We start from the raw sequence: 15,802 nt of genomic DNA on the forward strand, positions 1-15,802 counted from the left end.
CACAGGACACCCATCCCCCACCCTCGCCCCTGGACACTGAGTAGGTCCTAATCACTCGAATTTGCAGCAAACATCAAGTTAGCAAGAGAGCTGAATGCCTCTTTTGGACAAACTTACAGAAGAGGTTTGCCTTGCCTCTGGAGATGCACTGAGCGGGAGCACCAGGACAAGTTTTTGTGCTCAGGGTAGTGTTTGACCAAGAGCATCCTGCTTTTCTTCTTCCTCCCCTCCCCTCCCTTCCCTTCTCCTCTTCTTCCCTTTTCTATGCTTTTTTTAAAATTTATTTATTTATTAAAGATTTCTGTCTCTTCCCCGCCACCGCCTCCCATTTCCCTCCCCCTCCCCCAATCAAGTCCCCCTCCCTCCTCAGCCCAAAGAGCAATCAGGGTTCCCTGCTCTGTGGGAAGTCCAAGGACCACCCACCTCCATCCAGGTCTAGTAAGGTGAGCATCCAAACTGCCTAGGCTCCCACAAAGCCAGTACGTGCAGTAGGATCAAAACCCAGTGCCATTGTTCTTGAGTTCTCAGTAGTCCTCATTGAAGAAAGTATGGAATATATACATATTAGAGTACTACTCAGCAGTAAAAAACATCTTCTTGAATTTTGCATGCAAATGGATGGAAATAGAAAACACTATCCTGAGTGAGGTAAGCCAGACCCAAAAAGAGGAACATGGGATGTACTCACTCATATTTGGTTTCTAGCCATAAACAAAGGACATTGAGCCTATAATTAGTGATTCTATGCTTTTTTTTTTTTAACCGTGCTGTACAGGCATCAAAACCCGACCCACTTGAATTTAACCTCTAGGATTAACGGAGCCTGGGAGATCGGACCACCAGAGGGCGCCATAGCCCAGCGTCTGAAGTTCATGCAGCACAGGGCCATCAAGTTCAGAGTTTAGCGTCCTGAACGCTCAAGACTATGAAAAAAAAAAAAAAACCCAGCTGGTGGAAACAAATGACCGCTTTCTCTGGAATGTTACTTTTTAAGTGCATGGACTAGGTCGGAGCAGTTCCAGATTTGCTGTTTGGTCCCCACAGTGCATCTGAAGAATGAACGTGTGCAGTGCTTGGCAGAATCGCAGAGGACACTCACATGCTGGGACATTTTCCTGTTGACCCCAGCCTCTCTTTTTTAGACCCTAGGTGGAGCACCAGGTCCAACAGTCCGACCACTCCTTCAAAAAGATGATCCCCTTATGGCCCTGAGATAGGGGCATGTCTCCATTGCATACCCACTTGGGTGGACCTGGTAATAGACTCCAAATTACTAAGTGGCTATGTGAGAACGGTGGTAACAGAATGGCTAGTACTGCCTGTGGCAGAGGAAGGCGCAAAGGACGCTGCCCTTAGCCTCTCCTCTGGCTGGAGTCCATCTGCTCCCCCCCCCCACTCTTGCCACCACCGGGTTGGGGTTGTTTTGTTTGACCAACTTGGAGCACAGCGGCCTACCGGCAGAGCTGAATGTCAGTGGTGTATTTATAAAGACACCATGACCCCCTTCAGGAGCAGGACGGCAGGGAGCTCTTTCGTCCTTTGGAGAACACTGGACTTTCTTCGGGAAAGGCAGGGCATGATGAAGATTTAAGAAGCTGTTTCCGGCTTCCATTAACTGAGCACCCATTAAAACCAAGCGCTAAGTGTGAGGCACGACGATTCGCGGGAGTTGGGTCTTTCAGACAATTCTCCTTCGTTTCCACTCAGCGGGGTATAAGCTGTGATCACTCTCCAGCTCCTTTCCCTCTCCCCCTTCCCCCCGCAGCCAACAGAACAGGGGTACACAGGGGAGATGGCAGAGAAATTTCATGTGTACTGAGACCCTCTGGGAGAGTCTCTTGGTTTCCTTCCATAGCAGCACAGCTCTACATCAGAACGCCACCTCCCCGACTTTGATAACAGTGATACTTTCTGGAAATCCCATTTATTCTAACTGCAGACTGGTCACGTTGCCCTCAACCTCACTGTCCCCTACAGCAAAGAGCCTGGGGGTGCGGTGGGTCAGCTTAATGTCCTGGGACCAAAGACAAGATTCTCTAATAACTTTTGGATAGAGCGCACCAGACCCTCGCGCCTGGAACCGACTTTTTTTTGACTCCCTGATGCTTATTTTGCCGTTTCCCCCTTCTACACGCCCTTAGTTTCTCCATCCACATGATGGGAGCATTACGCTCTGCAAACCGGCCTCTTTGCAGTCCAGATCCAAGCAGCCAGTCCAGGTTGGAGACTGGGAAGATCAAAGGTCCCAGCACCCAGCGGGGCCCGGGACACCGAGGGCGCCAAGCAGGGGAGGGAGGGACTGGAAGGGCGGCCACTCCGCAGGGGATGCGCGTCAGAGACCCCAGCCACACTCCAGACCCGCCCCTTGACGAGCGCCGCCCCGCCCCACCAGCCTTTCGCTTCTAAAGCGAACAGCGCGCGCCTCCCGCTGCCGCACTTTCACTCTCGGTCCACCTCGGTGTCCTCCTGCTGTCCAGCCCTGCAGCCTCCAGCGCGCCCTCCCGCCCACGCCATGGATGCCAAGGTCGTCGCCGTGCTGGCCCTGGTGCTGGCCGCGCTCTGCATCAGTGACGGTAAGTGCAAACGGCTCCCGGGCCGGGAAGGGCTAGCAGCTCTGCGCCGTGGCTCTCCCCAGGTCCTCGGTTACTCTGCCCGCTCCAGAGTCGGGGAGAAAGAACTCGTTCGGAGCCCTGCACCGCAAGCGAACTTGAGGCAGCCACTTTGCAGGGCGCACTCCTTTCGGGTGCCTTTTCCTGTGTCCCACGCGTCGCACCGAGGTTTTGTGCTCTGCCAAGAGCGGTCGTAGGACCTAGAGAGGACTGCAGGAGAGGATCCGCAGAATTGTTGGGCAAGCTTGGGGCCAGAGTGGAATGAAAGCGTGGGCGGCGGTGTCCTGGGCTGCGGGTCCCAGAGCGCGCCAGCTGTACTCAGCTAGTGGCCACCCGCGCCCAGATGTTTCCAGAAGGAAAGGGCAGCGCGGTCCCGGAGCCTATGGTGAGGGAGATAGGTTAGGTTGGTGCGTGTGTAAGCAAACTCTTGACCGTCAGTCAAGTAGCTCAAAGTGCTTGGCTTGGTTATAGATACGGGGCAGCTGAGTTTCGTGTCTCTTCGTTCCACCCCCACGCCCCAGCGAAGCGGGTCCTCTTACAGTACCTTTGAGGGTCTCGGGACCAGGCTCTGCGCAGCTCTTGAACTCGCGCCACCAACTAGGGCAGCGCTTCTGCACAGTTCGTTGGTCCGTAGCGACGCGGACCTGAGCGCGCATCTTTTCGCTGCCCCCTTTCTGTTTCGCCGGATAGGGCTAGACAAAGCCACCGTAGTCACCCAAACCATACACACCTCTCCCCAACCCCCAAACACACCTGCAGATGGGCGCTTTTGTAGCCAGCCCCGGAGCCCTCTGCTCTGGAATGGGAGCTGCAGCAGAGTTCAGTCTCCCAGCCCCAGGGTGGTGTCCCGTTTCACTGGGAAAGGGCTTTCATTTTGTTTTCTTTTTTTGACACTGAAGAGAAAACTCTGCGCTGTTACAAGACACCGCTGCTGCAAAACAAAACAAACCATTGCCTCTGAACACACAAAACAAAACCCTGCCTTCCTCGGCTGCGGTGTTTCCTGGAGAGAACCGAGGGACAGTCGGGGCTCTCGGTGAGGCTGCTAGCTGTATGCGGCCCAAGTGCACCAGAGCGTTAGTCTGTGTTCTCACCCGGTGAACAGCCGGTTTTGCCACCTGTGTTCGGCTGAGTATGGTTGGAAAGGTTGGAAATGCTTGGTGGGAGGGAAATGTTCTCTAAAAGCGTAGGGAATTGCTGATCGGGGAAGAAACACAAATGGCAGGCAATTTCGATCTTTGTGTTCGGTTAATGCTCTGGCATTAATGATTTGGGCATTAAAAACTGCATGCGCTGGTGAAGTTGAAAGTGTCACAGTTGGGACATTGGGTGTGAGACAGAAATGCAGGATCCCGGGTCCTCGAGGCTGGAGTGCAGTCGTCAGAGTAAGTGGGGTGCCTCACCCTCAGATATATTCTGACTCTAGGAAGAGTCCGATTGTTGGCTTCTACCATCCAGTGTCTGGATGGGACCCTGTTCTCTAGGCAGGACCCATTGAGCCATTGCATTACCAAAGTGAGTTGTTTTCTTTACCCCCTAGCACCTGGGTGCCTTCTGGTCCTACACAGTCCCCAAGTTGCAGCGTGGTTAACCTTGCTGTGGTTTTTGTCTTGCCCAATTAGCTGATACAACTCAGTGGCCAGATCCTAGGCATCATAGGCTTCTCTGGTCAGATCCAGGGCAGGAGGCTTCTCAGGCCAGATTAGAGAAACCACGTTAGAGTGGGCTGCGCTCTGGCCCCATGAGTCGAGATCTCTAGGTCCCAAGTCCAGGGTGGCAGCAGAGCTGGTCTGGACTTTGGCATGTATGTGAAATCTGCTTTTTCTCTGCTTTGGTGCCTAAGTGCATTGCTCTTCCCAGGCCACGCCATCCCTCGACTAAATAACACCTGCAAGAAAAGATAAGCCTTCATCCATGCGATTTGATCCACTTCTCCAGCTGTTTCCCAAAGGAACAGAATTTCAGAATCTCCAGAAGGCCCCTGGAACTCTAAATAAGCAAACTTAAAATCCCTGGACTAACTATTCTCAGCCTTACTTTTAAACTTTGGCAAAAAAGATCCATAAATTCAAACATTTGGGGATATTAAATAGAGCTGGGATAAAAATCTTGGTGGGGGCGGCTATGAGCCTGGTCACAGGGCTTGCAATTCTAGACATGAAGGGTGGGTCTTAAGAGGAGTTCTAAAGGAGCCCCCTGCTAATTTACACTAATGAGTGTCAATTATGGCATTTTGCAAATTGGGGAATTGGCAAACAAAGCTGGTAATAGGATCCAGGAGGCCTAGGCATCCAGGTACTGATCATAAAAGCCACATTTGGCTCCAGCTTTTGGGGCAAGCAGGATAGAAGGTAAATCCAGGGTGTCCCCTCTGGATTCTTTTGTGATTTCCAGGGCTTAGGGTGAGTGGGAGGAGGGAAAGCTGCAGGTGGTAGATGGCATCCCACCCCCTCCTCCTGCACCTCAAAACTTCAGGCCCAGCCCAAGGGAAGAGGGGGAGCCTCGAACCTCCTCCATTTCCCCCAGGTCCTTTTGCCCTTTGTCCCACAGAAGCTGAGCCCAGTAGGATCTCACTGTTCTCCCTAGCAGAGAGGATGCTCGTTGCAAGAATGTCTCTGTAACCATTCCCGCCTGTTTCCTGATTCTTCACCATCTAACCTCCCAAATCTCTAGCGCTAGACAGAGTAACGAGTGGCCCTGCTCTCTCTCTCTCTCTCCACACCCTTAGGGAAACCCGTCAGCCTGAGCTACAGATGCCCGTGCCGATTCTTCGAGAGCCATGTCTCCAGATCCAACGTCAAACATCTGAAAATCCTCAACACTCCAAACTGTGCCCTTCAGATCGTGTAAGTCCTAGCCGTCACCCTCCAAAGAGGAGCACAAGATAGGAAGCCTCAGACTTGGCGTAATTAGTGGCAGCTGCTACCACCGTGAGGACTCTGATGTGCCATCAGACATGAGTTTCAAAGGCTACTCTTCTTCCCAGATACCCGTTGCTCTCGGTGTTTCTCCTTCTTCCCGAGCTGCTTTCTGTCGCTGCACAGAAAAAGCTGTCGACTTTACTGAGGTCGGCCTTCAACTGACGACGGTTGAGCCTGTCAGTTTCAAGACTCTGGTGTCCCAAGTTAATTCTTCCTCATACAGCAAAAAAGATTATGAGACCTGGATTCTGTGAATGTCAATTTTAACCACTTGCCGAAAGGCCAATGTTTTAAGGTCACTTTGTCTGGAGACTTTTTTTTGTTTCGCTAGAGGGTGATGGTAGCTGCCAGCGTTTGCTTTAAATTTAGGTGGGAAACAAGAAAAGCCAAACGCATATAAATGAGAGATGTAAAAGACTCAGACCCCTGGAGAATGACAGCGTGTGTACTAGTCTGTCCTCCCATGCTGGAGGAGGGTGACAGCTTAGTCTCCTAGGAGGGGCTCACATCCTCGGGCGACTTAACTAAATGGACTAAGGACCCAGTAGCTGGGATAAGAGCTGTACCCTTTATCCTTCCTAGGGTTTTCCCACCCAACAGTAACTGCTTACTCTTTCTTTTCTTCATCACTTTTCCTTTACAGCCTTCGCTGCTGCAACTGTGTTGGTTACATACAAGTATGCTTTAGAGACCTAGATGAAGAATATTTTTACTATTTTGATTAAAATACAATACTCTCTTGTGGAAGGTATTTTTAAAGATGGTATATTTAGTTTTGCCTAGGCCATGCTGGTTCACTGGCTGGGGAATGGCCCTTGAGCCCATAATGCCAGATACAACTATTGGGTCTAGGCAAATGCTAAATTAACAAAAGGCTGTACCCAGATGGGCACTCCGCATTTCCTCTTTCAAGTCACACCCTTCCTCTGCACAACTATTAACTAACGGACACCCTGCTGTAAGAGGTTTACCTGTCCCAGGACACTGGTTAGTTTTCCCCAGAACCATTCATTGTCTGGGGAGGAGGATTCTCAGAATGCATTAGAATTACCTGGCATCCAGGACTTTGAGAATATCACAAGGATTAGTTTATCAGTTTGTCTCCCCATCAGGAAACTTTGAGGGTGAGAAGAAGAACACTGAGCCAACTTTCAATAAGAACAAGACCGTGGAGCATGCTGTGACAATTCCTCTATCCTATCTCCTGCCCCCCTGAACTGTCTCTCTTTACTTCACTGCTCCTCCCCTCCCTGGAAAGCTGCGCTCTTCCTCCTGTGCTAACCTTAAGTCGGGTCCAATATGCTATCAATGCAACCCATTGAAATTTTAAAGCCGCTTGGGGTACTTTCCAGAAGTTTCCAAGACCATCCCCATGAAGTCACAGCCTTTTGCCCCTTCCATGCGGCTCTTTGAGCATCCTGTACCCACTCTTCCTCCACCTCCTTGGGGTACTTCCACTCCTTCAGTGCATTTGATCTTGGTTTCCCCTTTGCTTTACTGTCTTGCTAAGCTCCTGCATACCCATCAAAGACCAGAGCTCAAATGCTCCCCCCCCACCCCAGGTCTTTTCCCTGTGTCCCCTGGGAAGCATCATTAGCACATTCCTAACTCTAGAATGGTGGACACTACACACTTCAAGTGCTATGTCTTTCCCATAATCCTTGGGAAGCTTTCAAACCAGCGGCTTCCGGGGGCAGCAGCTGGGCCCTTGAGTGAGGTGTATTGGGTGAGCCCAAGCAATGCCTCTCTTCCACTTGGCTATACAGTGTCTCCCCTTCTGTTTTGGCAGTGCAAGACTGAAGAGCAACAACAGACAAGTGTGCATTGACCCGAAATTAAAGTGGATTCAGGAGTACCTGGAGAAAGCTTTAAACAAGTAAGCACGGCATCCCAAAGGACTTCCCAGTAGACCCCCGAGAAAAGTTGACATCCGTGGGAGATGAAAAGGCAGTGGAAGGGAGGAGGGCCGGAACCCTGGCCAGGCTGGCCAGTGGGACAGCACTGACAGGGGTCATGCTGAGGTTTGCCAGCACAAAGACACTCCACCATAGCATATGGTACGATATTGCAGCTTATATTCATCCATGCCCTCGCCCATGCACAATGGAGCTTTTATAACTGGGGTTTTTCTAAGAAATTGTATTACCCTAACCAGTTAGCTTCATCCTCATCCTCATCCTCCTCATCCTCATGCTCATTTTTAAAAACAGTGATAACTTCAAGGTCTATATTCAGTTTGCTTTGGAGCTTCTCTTTTCCTGGGTGTCTCTGGGCACAGTTGCAGGCGGTGGCTTTGCAGGGAACCCTAGAGAGGAACTGTCCTCCAGAGCTTGAGGAACACTGCAGAGCTGGTCCTGCAGGGGGCGCCCCTCGACAGATGCCTTGCTGTGAGTCTCACGCAGCTCAGGGCTGGGCAGAGGCTGTTGCCTTCACCTCCTTCCAGTTCAGTGATTGTATTTGGGTACAAACAGGAGGCTTCCTGTAAATGATACCCCTGGGGTCTGTGCTCAGAGACCCTTACCTAGCCATTCCTGCTCTGCTTGCCTCCAAAAAGCATGCTTCATCTGGCTTCTGCTTCTCAGCTCTGTATCCTGATCGACCAATGCTGCATCAGAAGGAAGAGAGGGATTGGGGATGTGTTCCCCCCTCTCTTCTCTTTGCTCTCCTCTCACTTGGGCCCTTTGTGAGATTTCTCTTTGGCCTCCTGCAGAATGGAGCCAGCTCCTCCTGGATAATGTGAGAACGTGCCTGTATTTACCCACAAAAACATGCCTGAAGCATAGTTATAAACAAAAGTTTAAATTTGAGAACTTACTTTGAGGAATTTGATTTTTTAATTGCCTCTATGTCCTATATAACACCATGGTGGCTCCATGGGCTCCGAGTCTTCAAATATCAGAGATGATAAAAATAATAATAATAATGAACAAGCCAGAATCTTGTCATGAAGTCACGGCGGGGATTTCAGGTCCCAATTAGAAATGGAGACAAGATAAAACTCGGATTCATACTTATGATCACAGATGGCCCTGGTGGTTTTGGTAACTATTTGCAAGGCATTTTTTTTACATATATTTTTGTGCACTTTTTATGTTTCCTTGGAAAACAAATGTACTTCAGAATATATTTGTAGTTAATTCATATATTTGAAGTTGAGCCATAGTAATGTCAGTAGATGATCTCTATGATCTTAAACTACTGGCAATTTGTAAAGAAAAATATACAACATATAAATGTACTGCAGCTTTCCAATGTAGCCACAGTGTATTTTTCCACTTGTACTGAAATTGTATCAACTGTGACACTCTATGCACTAGCAATAAAACGCTAATTGTTTCATGCTGTAAGCCTCCTACTGTATGTGGGAATTTATTTATCTGAAATAAAAATTCATTAGTTGTTAGATGGATACCTTTCTGAAGATTGTAAGACACTAGCCCACCTGCTGGTCAGGTGCTGTGGATGCTCTGCACGTCCTGAAGTCTGCGGGTGAGCAACACCATGCAGGCCGAGTCCGCAACGGAAGCTTTTGTATATTTTTTTTTTAACCCAATGGAAGCAGAACTCTGTTTTCTGGTGAATAATACCTGACTCACTAATTCCTCCTCCTCCTCCTCCCCCTCCTCGGTTTTCCTAACATCCTCATGTAATCCCCAGACTCAACCTCAGTAATATCAAGCTTTCCTGGTCTCCCATGTAAAAAATCCCATGACTCCAGGCCATTTAATATCAAGCTTTTGTAGGAACAGGTGGCCTCACCCCATAAATCATTAAATATCATTTAGCTTGAATCATTTTAATGTGACAGTCACAAACCAGTTGCTCTAATAAAGCTCTGCTAACCATCTCTCTCCCTAGCTCTCTAGAACAATCTCAGTTATCCCTAGGGATGCTCCCCAGCATCCAGAAGAGAGAGGTGGGATCAATCATGCTGCCTTTCCAAGCCTTCCTGGAGGGCTGCCTGAGCCTGGGGCCTCCAGCCTCTGGTGCTTTGTTAATTTGAAATGCAGATTTGTGGCCAAGGCAGAGTTCACCTCTGCGCATTCCTGCCTCAGGGTGAGCTATGGCAAACGCGGCTAAGAACCAGAACCTGCCTGGCAAAGTGGCAGTCGCTGTCAGCAGTTCCCGGGTCACAGGGTTAGGGCAGCCTGTTTAACTTTTGGGTGGCGGGAAATGTCTAGTTTACTTTAATACATTGTTTATGAGCCTCATTTTGCCAAGGGGCCTCCAGGCCTCAAACTGAAGACAGTTAAATTGGCTCATGAGGCAATGCCAAATATTGTGTGAACTGAGATACACTCCTGTGTGTTGCAATGTGATTAATGGTTCTACTAATTTTATCTAAGGGGGCGCAGAGAAGAAAAAGTGGGGAAAAAAGAAAAGATAGGAAAAAAGAAGCGACAGAAGAAGAGAAAGGCTGCTCAGAAAAAGAGAAACTAGTTACCTGCTTCCTGCAGATGGACCACTGTGCGTTCTGCCCTGGCGCTTTGTAACTCGCCCTTCCCTCTTCGGGGACAGACCCCACACCCCGGGCAGGTGCTCACACGTGATGGTAAATTCTTCCCTCTCCCAGGGCAGACCCTCACATCTTGGGCAGATGCTCAGACTTGTCTGCCCTGGTGGCCACACCAGCTGCTGTATTTATGCGCTTCTTAAGGCCTTGCTCCGTCTGCTAAGCTATGAAAAAAAAAAAACAAAAAACCCATAGATGTCCAGAGACTGGGGTGGAAGCTAAGCCACAGAGGACCTGCCAAGCCTGGTAGCATTGCCCCGAGCTGAGCCCCTGGCCAGGAGTTCCCAAGGCTCACACCCAAAGTCTACAATCCTATGAAGGCCAGATGGTCTGCTTAGCCAGGAAAGGGCATATGGCTTCCCCTCAGCCACACTACCCCTTGTGGCCTTCTCAGGACGTGAGATGACTTGCTCCCCTGACTGTGTGAGCAGCTTTGGCGCCAGCCCAGAAGGGTATCTACAGACTGTTGGGTGAGCAGGAGGAATGATAACTTCTCAGAAAACAGATGTGAGCTGCTTCTCAGGGAGTCTTTTCGTTGGACAACTCACTTTAGAATCTTTAAACGGGTCCCTTGTGGGGAGGACAGATGTGCTCTGGAACTTACTGAAGGGCCAGCAGCTTCAGGGACTTTTTAGTCTGTCCTTTTGCTCCCAACATCCCTTTGGATGCTGTGCTATCTGGGCACAGCTGCCTCCGTCTTAACTCTTGAGATGTCTGCCTTCAGTGAATTGGGTTAAAGTTCTAGAATATTCTACTATCCCACCCCACCCCCACCTGGCAATCTATGTCTTTATGTTTTTGTGTTTTTGGTGCCAGTTTGGATTGGAAGGCTAGGGTGAAAAGCTCTGATTTTAGCAGTGTTTTGAAAGAGGATTATTTGAATTTCTTGACCCTCCTCTTCACCTCGTGTAAACACACACATCTTGGACTCCAGACCTCTGCGTAGAATTTTCATAATCAGGGCAGAAAACGGAAATGATCTGAAGATGCAGCCAATGGATCAGAGGAAGGAAGCCCAGGGGCCCGTGGGTCCCACTCTCCTGGGTCCCTAAGTTCTGTACCCCTGGATGTGCTCCTTACGGTTCTAGCATTAGAGATACAGCCTTTCATGATCCTTGCTGGCACCCATCCTGCTAGGGAGCTTCAGGGAAGACCTGTGTTACCAGCTGTTACCCTTTATCTGGACAGCTCAAGCCAGCCCATATCCCCTCCTCAGAGCTGAGGAGAGCAAGCTGGACTCCGAGTGAGCCCCTCTTCAGGCCCAGGGTCACTGCCCGTCCTTGTGCTAGCAGCTGCAATCTGGGCTCAGAGTGGCCTCAGCTGGGGTCCTCCTACTATTACTAAAACACATCTGGAGGACAGACCTGTGCCCATGCCACAGCTTTGCATAGAAAAATGAGCCTAGCCCTTCCAGGACCCTGGGGAGAACTGTTGCCCCTAGGAGCCAAAGGCCAAACTGAGGCTGCCCTGAGGTGGAAGACCACTTTTAAAAATGCCCATAGACTCTGCCTCCAAGTCCTAGAGAAGCAGGCTGCAGAGATGAAGAGAGTGGACCATCACTTAGGAACCATAGCAAGCTCTACCTGTCCTTATGTGGCTCCCAGGAGCCCCTCTGTGCTAAAGTGGCTTATGATGCCCTTCTGATGGGCAACTGCAGCCTGATGGACAGAGTCACCATGGAAATGCCCGAGAAGCTGATTGCATCTTGTGAGAGGCTGACACAGGATGTGCTCCTGTCAGCTCATAAGCAGGTGAGGGGTGGTCCTTACACTATCCCGCACAGATTTCTTCTGGGAGGACATGCAGCCCCAGAGGCCACCTTCTGAGTGCCAGAACCTCTTCTTCTGGTGATGCGGCACCAGCCAAGAGATTTTAAAAGAAAGATGAGTTTTTGATGGAAGCTGTGGGAGGTGCCTCTTGGAGTTCTGAGGCCTGGGGATGCCTGGGGACACAGTGCCTGCTGTTGCTGGCGTAGATACATAGTCTCAACATCAGAGTCCTGAGTTTAAGGCAGAGTGCCTTGTCATGTGCTCCGTGTACCATGCCTCCCATGCCAGTGTGTGTGTGCCTCACCCTGTGCTTTACCTGTTCATCTGTCTTCTGCTTACCACCGTCATCCAGACCCCGAGCATCAGCCCTGGCCGTGCCCTTCCCTGCTTTCCCACTCTCTCCGACCTCGGAAGGAAGACACATGGCAGCAAGCTGAAATCAGGAGTAGGGCCTGTGGCTCCTGCCAAGCCATGCAGCATCCAGGCACGTGGTGGTGAGAATCTGCCTTAATGGTGTCTCCTTTGTTCTTGTCAACAGGAGGCTCAAGATGTGAGAGGCGTGGGTCAGACGCCTGAGGAGCTTACAGAAGGAGCCTAGGTCTGAAGTCAGTGTTAGGGAAGGGCCCACAGCCACTTCCTCTGCTCCTGAGCAGGGCTGAAGCCATTTCCGAGGGACTTGCTTTGCACGATTTGCTGTATTTTCACTATTTGATTATGTAGCAAGATACATGGTGTTTATTTCATTTAGTCTGATTATCCAGTGTCATTGGTGACAGGCCAAAGTCACTATATTATTTCCTTTGTTATCGTATCTGTGCCATGGAGGACCTTCTCTGAATAAGGGCTCCCCAGGTTTGTCTCTTGGAGCTGAGACAGGAGGGGTACCCTTTTTCTTAATGGGAACTGGGTGCCCCCACCCCAAAGACTGCAGGGCTTTCCCCAGCTGAGGCAGGCGTGTGAGGCCAGGAAGAGTGAGATCCGCCCTCATCCCATGCTCTCCTTCTTCATCCCATCATGCTCATCATTCTTCCTCATCCATCACCATGTGTCTCCAAGACTGTCTCCGTGACCCTGAAAAAGGACTCTTGCAAGGTGAACTCTTTTATTCAAATGGGACAGCAAGAAAGAAAGGAGAATGTCTGGTGTCCCCCGAAAACCCTGTGCACATGTATGTCTTGTTTGGAATCTTGTCTGTTCAGCCCCCTGCTTTTGTTCAAAGTCCATGTTGTCACCCATGACCAATGTCTCGTTCGTGCACTGTCTCTAATCCAAATGCAAAGGCTGAGTATGAGGAGCTGGCCCTGAGATCCAGGCTGTGGTTGGTCATGGAGGTAAACAGCCTTGGTTTCCTTGCTGCTCGCAGGGTTACGTTGGACACACGAAGCCAAACAAAGCAAGGTGGTTTAGCACCAGCACTTAGGTCTGAGGACTGTTGAGCCTCATGGTTTCGTAACTGTCACCTTAAAACTGTGGTGACATCAAACACAACATTTTATTGAGGAATAACGGTGCCCAATTATTTTCCATTATTTTTTAAAGTCAATGAATCAAAGATTCAACCCTAGATCGATCTTCCTCACCACTGGCAGGGCAGTGCTGCCATCCCTGTCTTGGTAGCTGCCGGGCACCTTTGCTGTCACAGATAACACTGTGCCCCTTTCCCCTTGGGACAGCCTAACAGGTGTTGGTGTTGGTCCTGCGGCTTGACTGTGGCCCTGAAAGTGTTTTGTCCTCTGCAGTTTCAAATGAAACAGATGTGGGAAGAAGAGAAGGGAAAAGCGGGGGGAGCTCCCTTGTCCAGTTGGATGGACACCCAAGTAAGATGGAGGAAGCAAGAGAATGATCAAAAACAGGTGTTTGGGAGTAAATAATCTGTAGAATTGTGACGTTAGCAATGTCGGGGGGAGGGGAGCATTTCTATAAATAGTCCTTTAAGTTGACTTCACAGAAGAAGGAAAAATCCATCCAGCAAGATTTTGATCAAACTGGAACAAAAACGAAAATGCTTAAGCCAGTTAGGATGTGGGGCATGCGGCTAAGGGGGCAGCGATGGACCCTCAGAGGGGAATTGTTCTGAGCCCCTTTGAAATGACCATGCCGTGCCCCTGGGCCAGATACCACACAACTACAATGTTAGGGCAGCAGCCACTTTGCATCTCACCCAGGGTTTTGAGGATGCTGCTTGGGAGCAAGCACAGCCCTTCCTCTTCACTATAGTTGTTGATCCTTTGTAAAAGATGAGGGTGGAAACTGTGGGGAGACTTGGCGTGTGTCGGTTCTTCTGCTTTGTCAGTTTCTGACTGGCGACAGCCAGCCTAAAGCAAATATGCATTTAAATAGTACATTTACATAGGAAAAGTCTCTCTCCACCTTAATCCCCCATTCCTTTGCTTTCAAAATCCAAGCCCAGCGTGTCAGCGATCTGCTGTTGACTGGGGACACCTAGCTGTCCCTGCTGGAACTCACGCCCTCCTCGTCCCATCTTCCCTTGGGCACTAGGTAACCTGCCAGGCAGCCCGCCCCTCTATTACCAGCCTTTGCATTTGGATAGGGAATGGGGGTTGGGGACTTACAGTCTGCTTTGTGTGGAAGCCCAGATTTGTGCCTTGTGTTGTTTACCCTGTGCTGCTGCTGGCTCCCAAGGACAAAGGGTCTCTAACAAGAAAGTGGGGGCAGAGTCATCTGGCTCTTTGTTCAGCTTTGAGAGGGGGTCACAAGAACAAAAAGTTGCCTTCCTCCTTGGGACCTGGCCTGGGATGGTAGACCTCTCCAGTGGGTTCTGTTTGTCTTCTCACGGGTGATTGCCTCATCCGGGGCGTCACCAGGAGCCTCCTCCCAGAGGCCAGTCACCCTCTCCAGGTAATGCGCAGAAGATGAGAGCCGGAGAGCTGTTCCCTTACACAGCTTCCCTGGTCCATCTTAAGGTAAATAATCTCACTCCTCAAAATGTTCCATAGAAACCTACAAAGTCCGCAGGAGACTCCAGCCATTGCCAAGTTCACAGAACCAGCCAGCCAAAAGTGATTGCCAACCTGGACGGGCTTGCAGTGCCCGGGCAGCGATGGGTTCCGTGTTGCATGTGGTGAATGCTGTGTTTTGTTTCAGTTGTGTCTCCCAGATAATGTGAAAATGACCCAGGAGAAGGCAGCTTCCTATGTGCAGTGTGTGCCTTTTTATTCTCGTCTTTAATATATGACAGTTATTTGAGAAGCCATTTCTACTTGGAAGTCATATCAGTGAAAGTGATGTACCTTCACCTATAATTTCCCTAATAAAGATCTGTATTTAAATCCAGCTGCCAAGAATTTGCAGTGAGCGTTGCCATGTGGAATTTCCCACTCTTGGTCTTACCCCTCAAACCTTACTCTGGGCGCCCTGGGGTCTTAGCCAGAGAGCTGGTACTCACGCTCCTTGGTCTAACTGCTGGTGCCAGACAATCTCTACAGGGCTAAAGGTGTTCCCTTTTCTCCAGATGACCTGGATTGCTCCTGAGGTGCTAGCCAGTTCTTCACCGCACAAGCAATGGCTTCGTGTGAAGTCACAAGAGTTTGTCCCACAGCTGTCGGGGAGGAGGGCCCACCCTGCACACACTGGTGCTGGTAGTAGAAGGCAGCAGAGGACAGACCCTGTCCCAGAACACATCTGGAAACCACAGCATTCTGCATGTGCCTGTGCTGGGTAAGGGCACTGATGGAAGCTAAGGTGGATTTGTCGATGGCTGCAGGCCTGCTTCCTCCATAGATCCCTTGCCTCTTACAGTTTGTCCTTCAGATTCTCTCCAGTCTATGTTCAGCCATTTTGTAGAGGAGGCCAGCCCTGAGCCCCAGATGTCTAAGTGTACGATGTTAGTAGCCCACACATCTCCACATCCACCTCCGTACTTGCAAGCTTCCTATTACTTCTAGGGTAGTGATGTGAGCTCTAAGTTGTATACCACACATGAGAATAAGAAGGATTGGAGGCCATGGCGGTTGCTCTCAGGGTCTACGT

At 50.1% G+C, this 15,802-nt stretch overlaps 1 protein-coding gene across 2 annotated transcripts; it reads left to right on the forward strand.

The window, feature by feature from the left end:
* Positions 1 to 2,414: 2,414 nt before the first annotated feature.
* On the forward strand, positions 2,415 to 15,106 carry Cxcl12 (C-X-C motif chemokine ligand 12). 2 transcript variants are annotated; one of them, XM_005365073.3, is made up of 4 exons: positions 2,415 to 2,573; positions 5,338 to 5,455; positions 7,320 to 7,406; positions 9,877 to 15,106. In XM_005365073.3, exons 1-4 carry the CDS (start codon positions 2,513 to 2,515, stop codon positions 9,968 to 9,970), a joined length of 360 nt encoding a protein of 119 aa, XP_005365130.1. In that variant the 5' UTR covers positions 2,415 to 2,512; the 3' UTR covers positions 9,971 to 15,106. The 2 variants fall into 2 exon arrangements, with proteins under 2 accessions (XP_005365130.1, XP_005365131.1); XM_005365074.2 differs by having other exon boundaries at positions 12,351 to 15,106.
* Positions 15,107 to 15,802: the final 696 nt, after the last annotated feature.

Source organism: Microtus ochrogaster, unplaced genomic scaffold, assembly GCF_000317375.1.
Source record: "Microtus ochrogaster isolate Prairie Vole_2 unplaced genomic scaffold, MicOch1.0 UNK1, whole genome shotgun sequence".
Lineage (NCBI taxonomy): Eukaryota > Metazoa > Chordata > Mammalia > Rodentia > Cricetidae > Microtus > Microtus ochrogaster.

Excerpts from the sequence above, each read along its gene's own strand:
- Cxcl12 (XM_005365073.3), top strand. The coding sequence starts at position 2,513 with ATGGATGCCAAGGTCGTCGCCGTGCTGGCCCTGGTGCTGGCCGCGCTC. Across the intron at positions 2,574-5,337 it reads CGCGCTCTGCATCAGTGACG|GGAAACCCGTCAGCCTGAGC; the intron begins GTAAGTGCAAAC and ends CCACACCCTTAG. Across the intron at positions 5,456-7,319 it reads AACTGTGCCCTTCAGATCGT|TGCAAGACTGAAGAGCAACA; the intron begins GTAAGTCCTAGC and ends CTGTTTTGGCAG.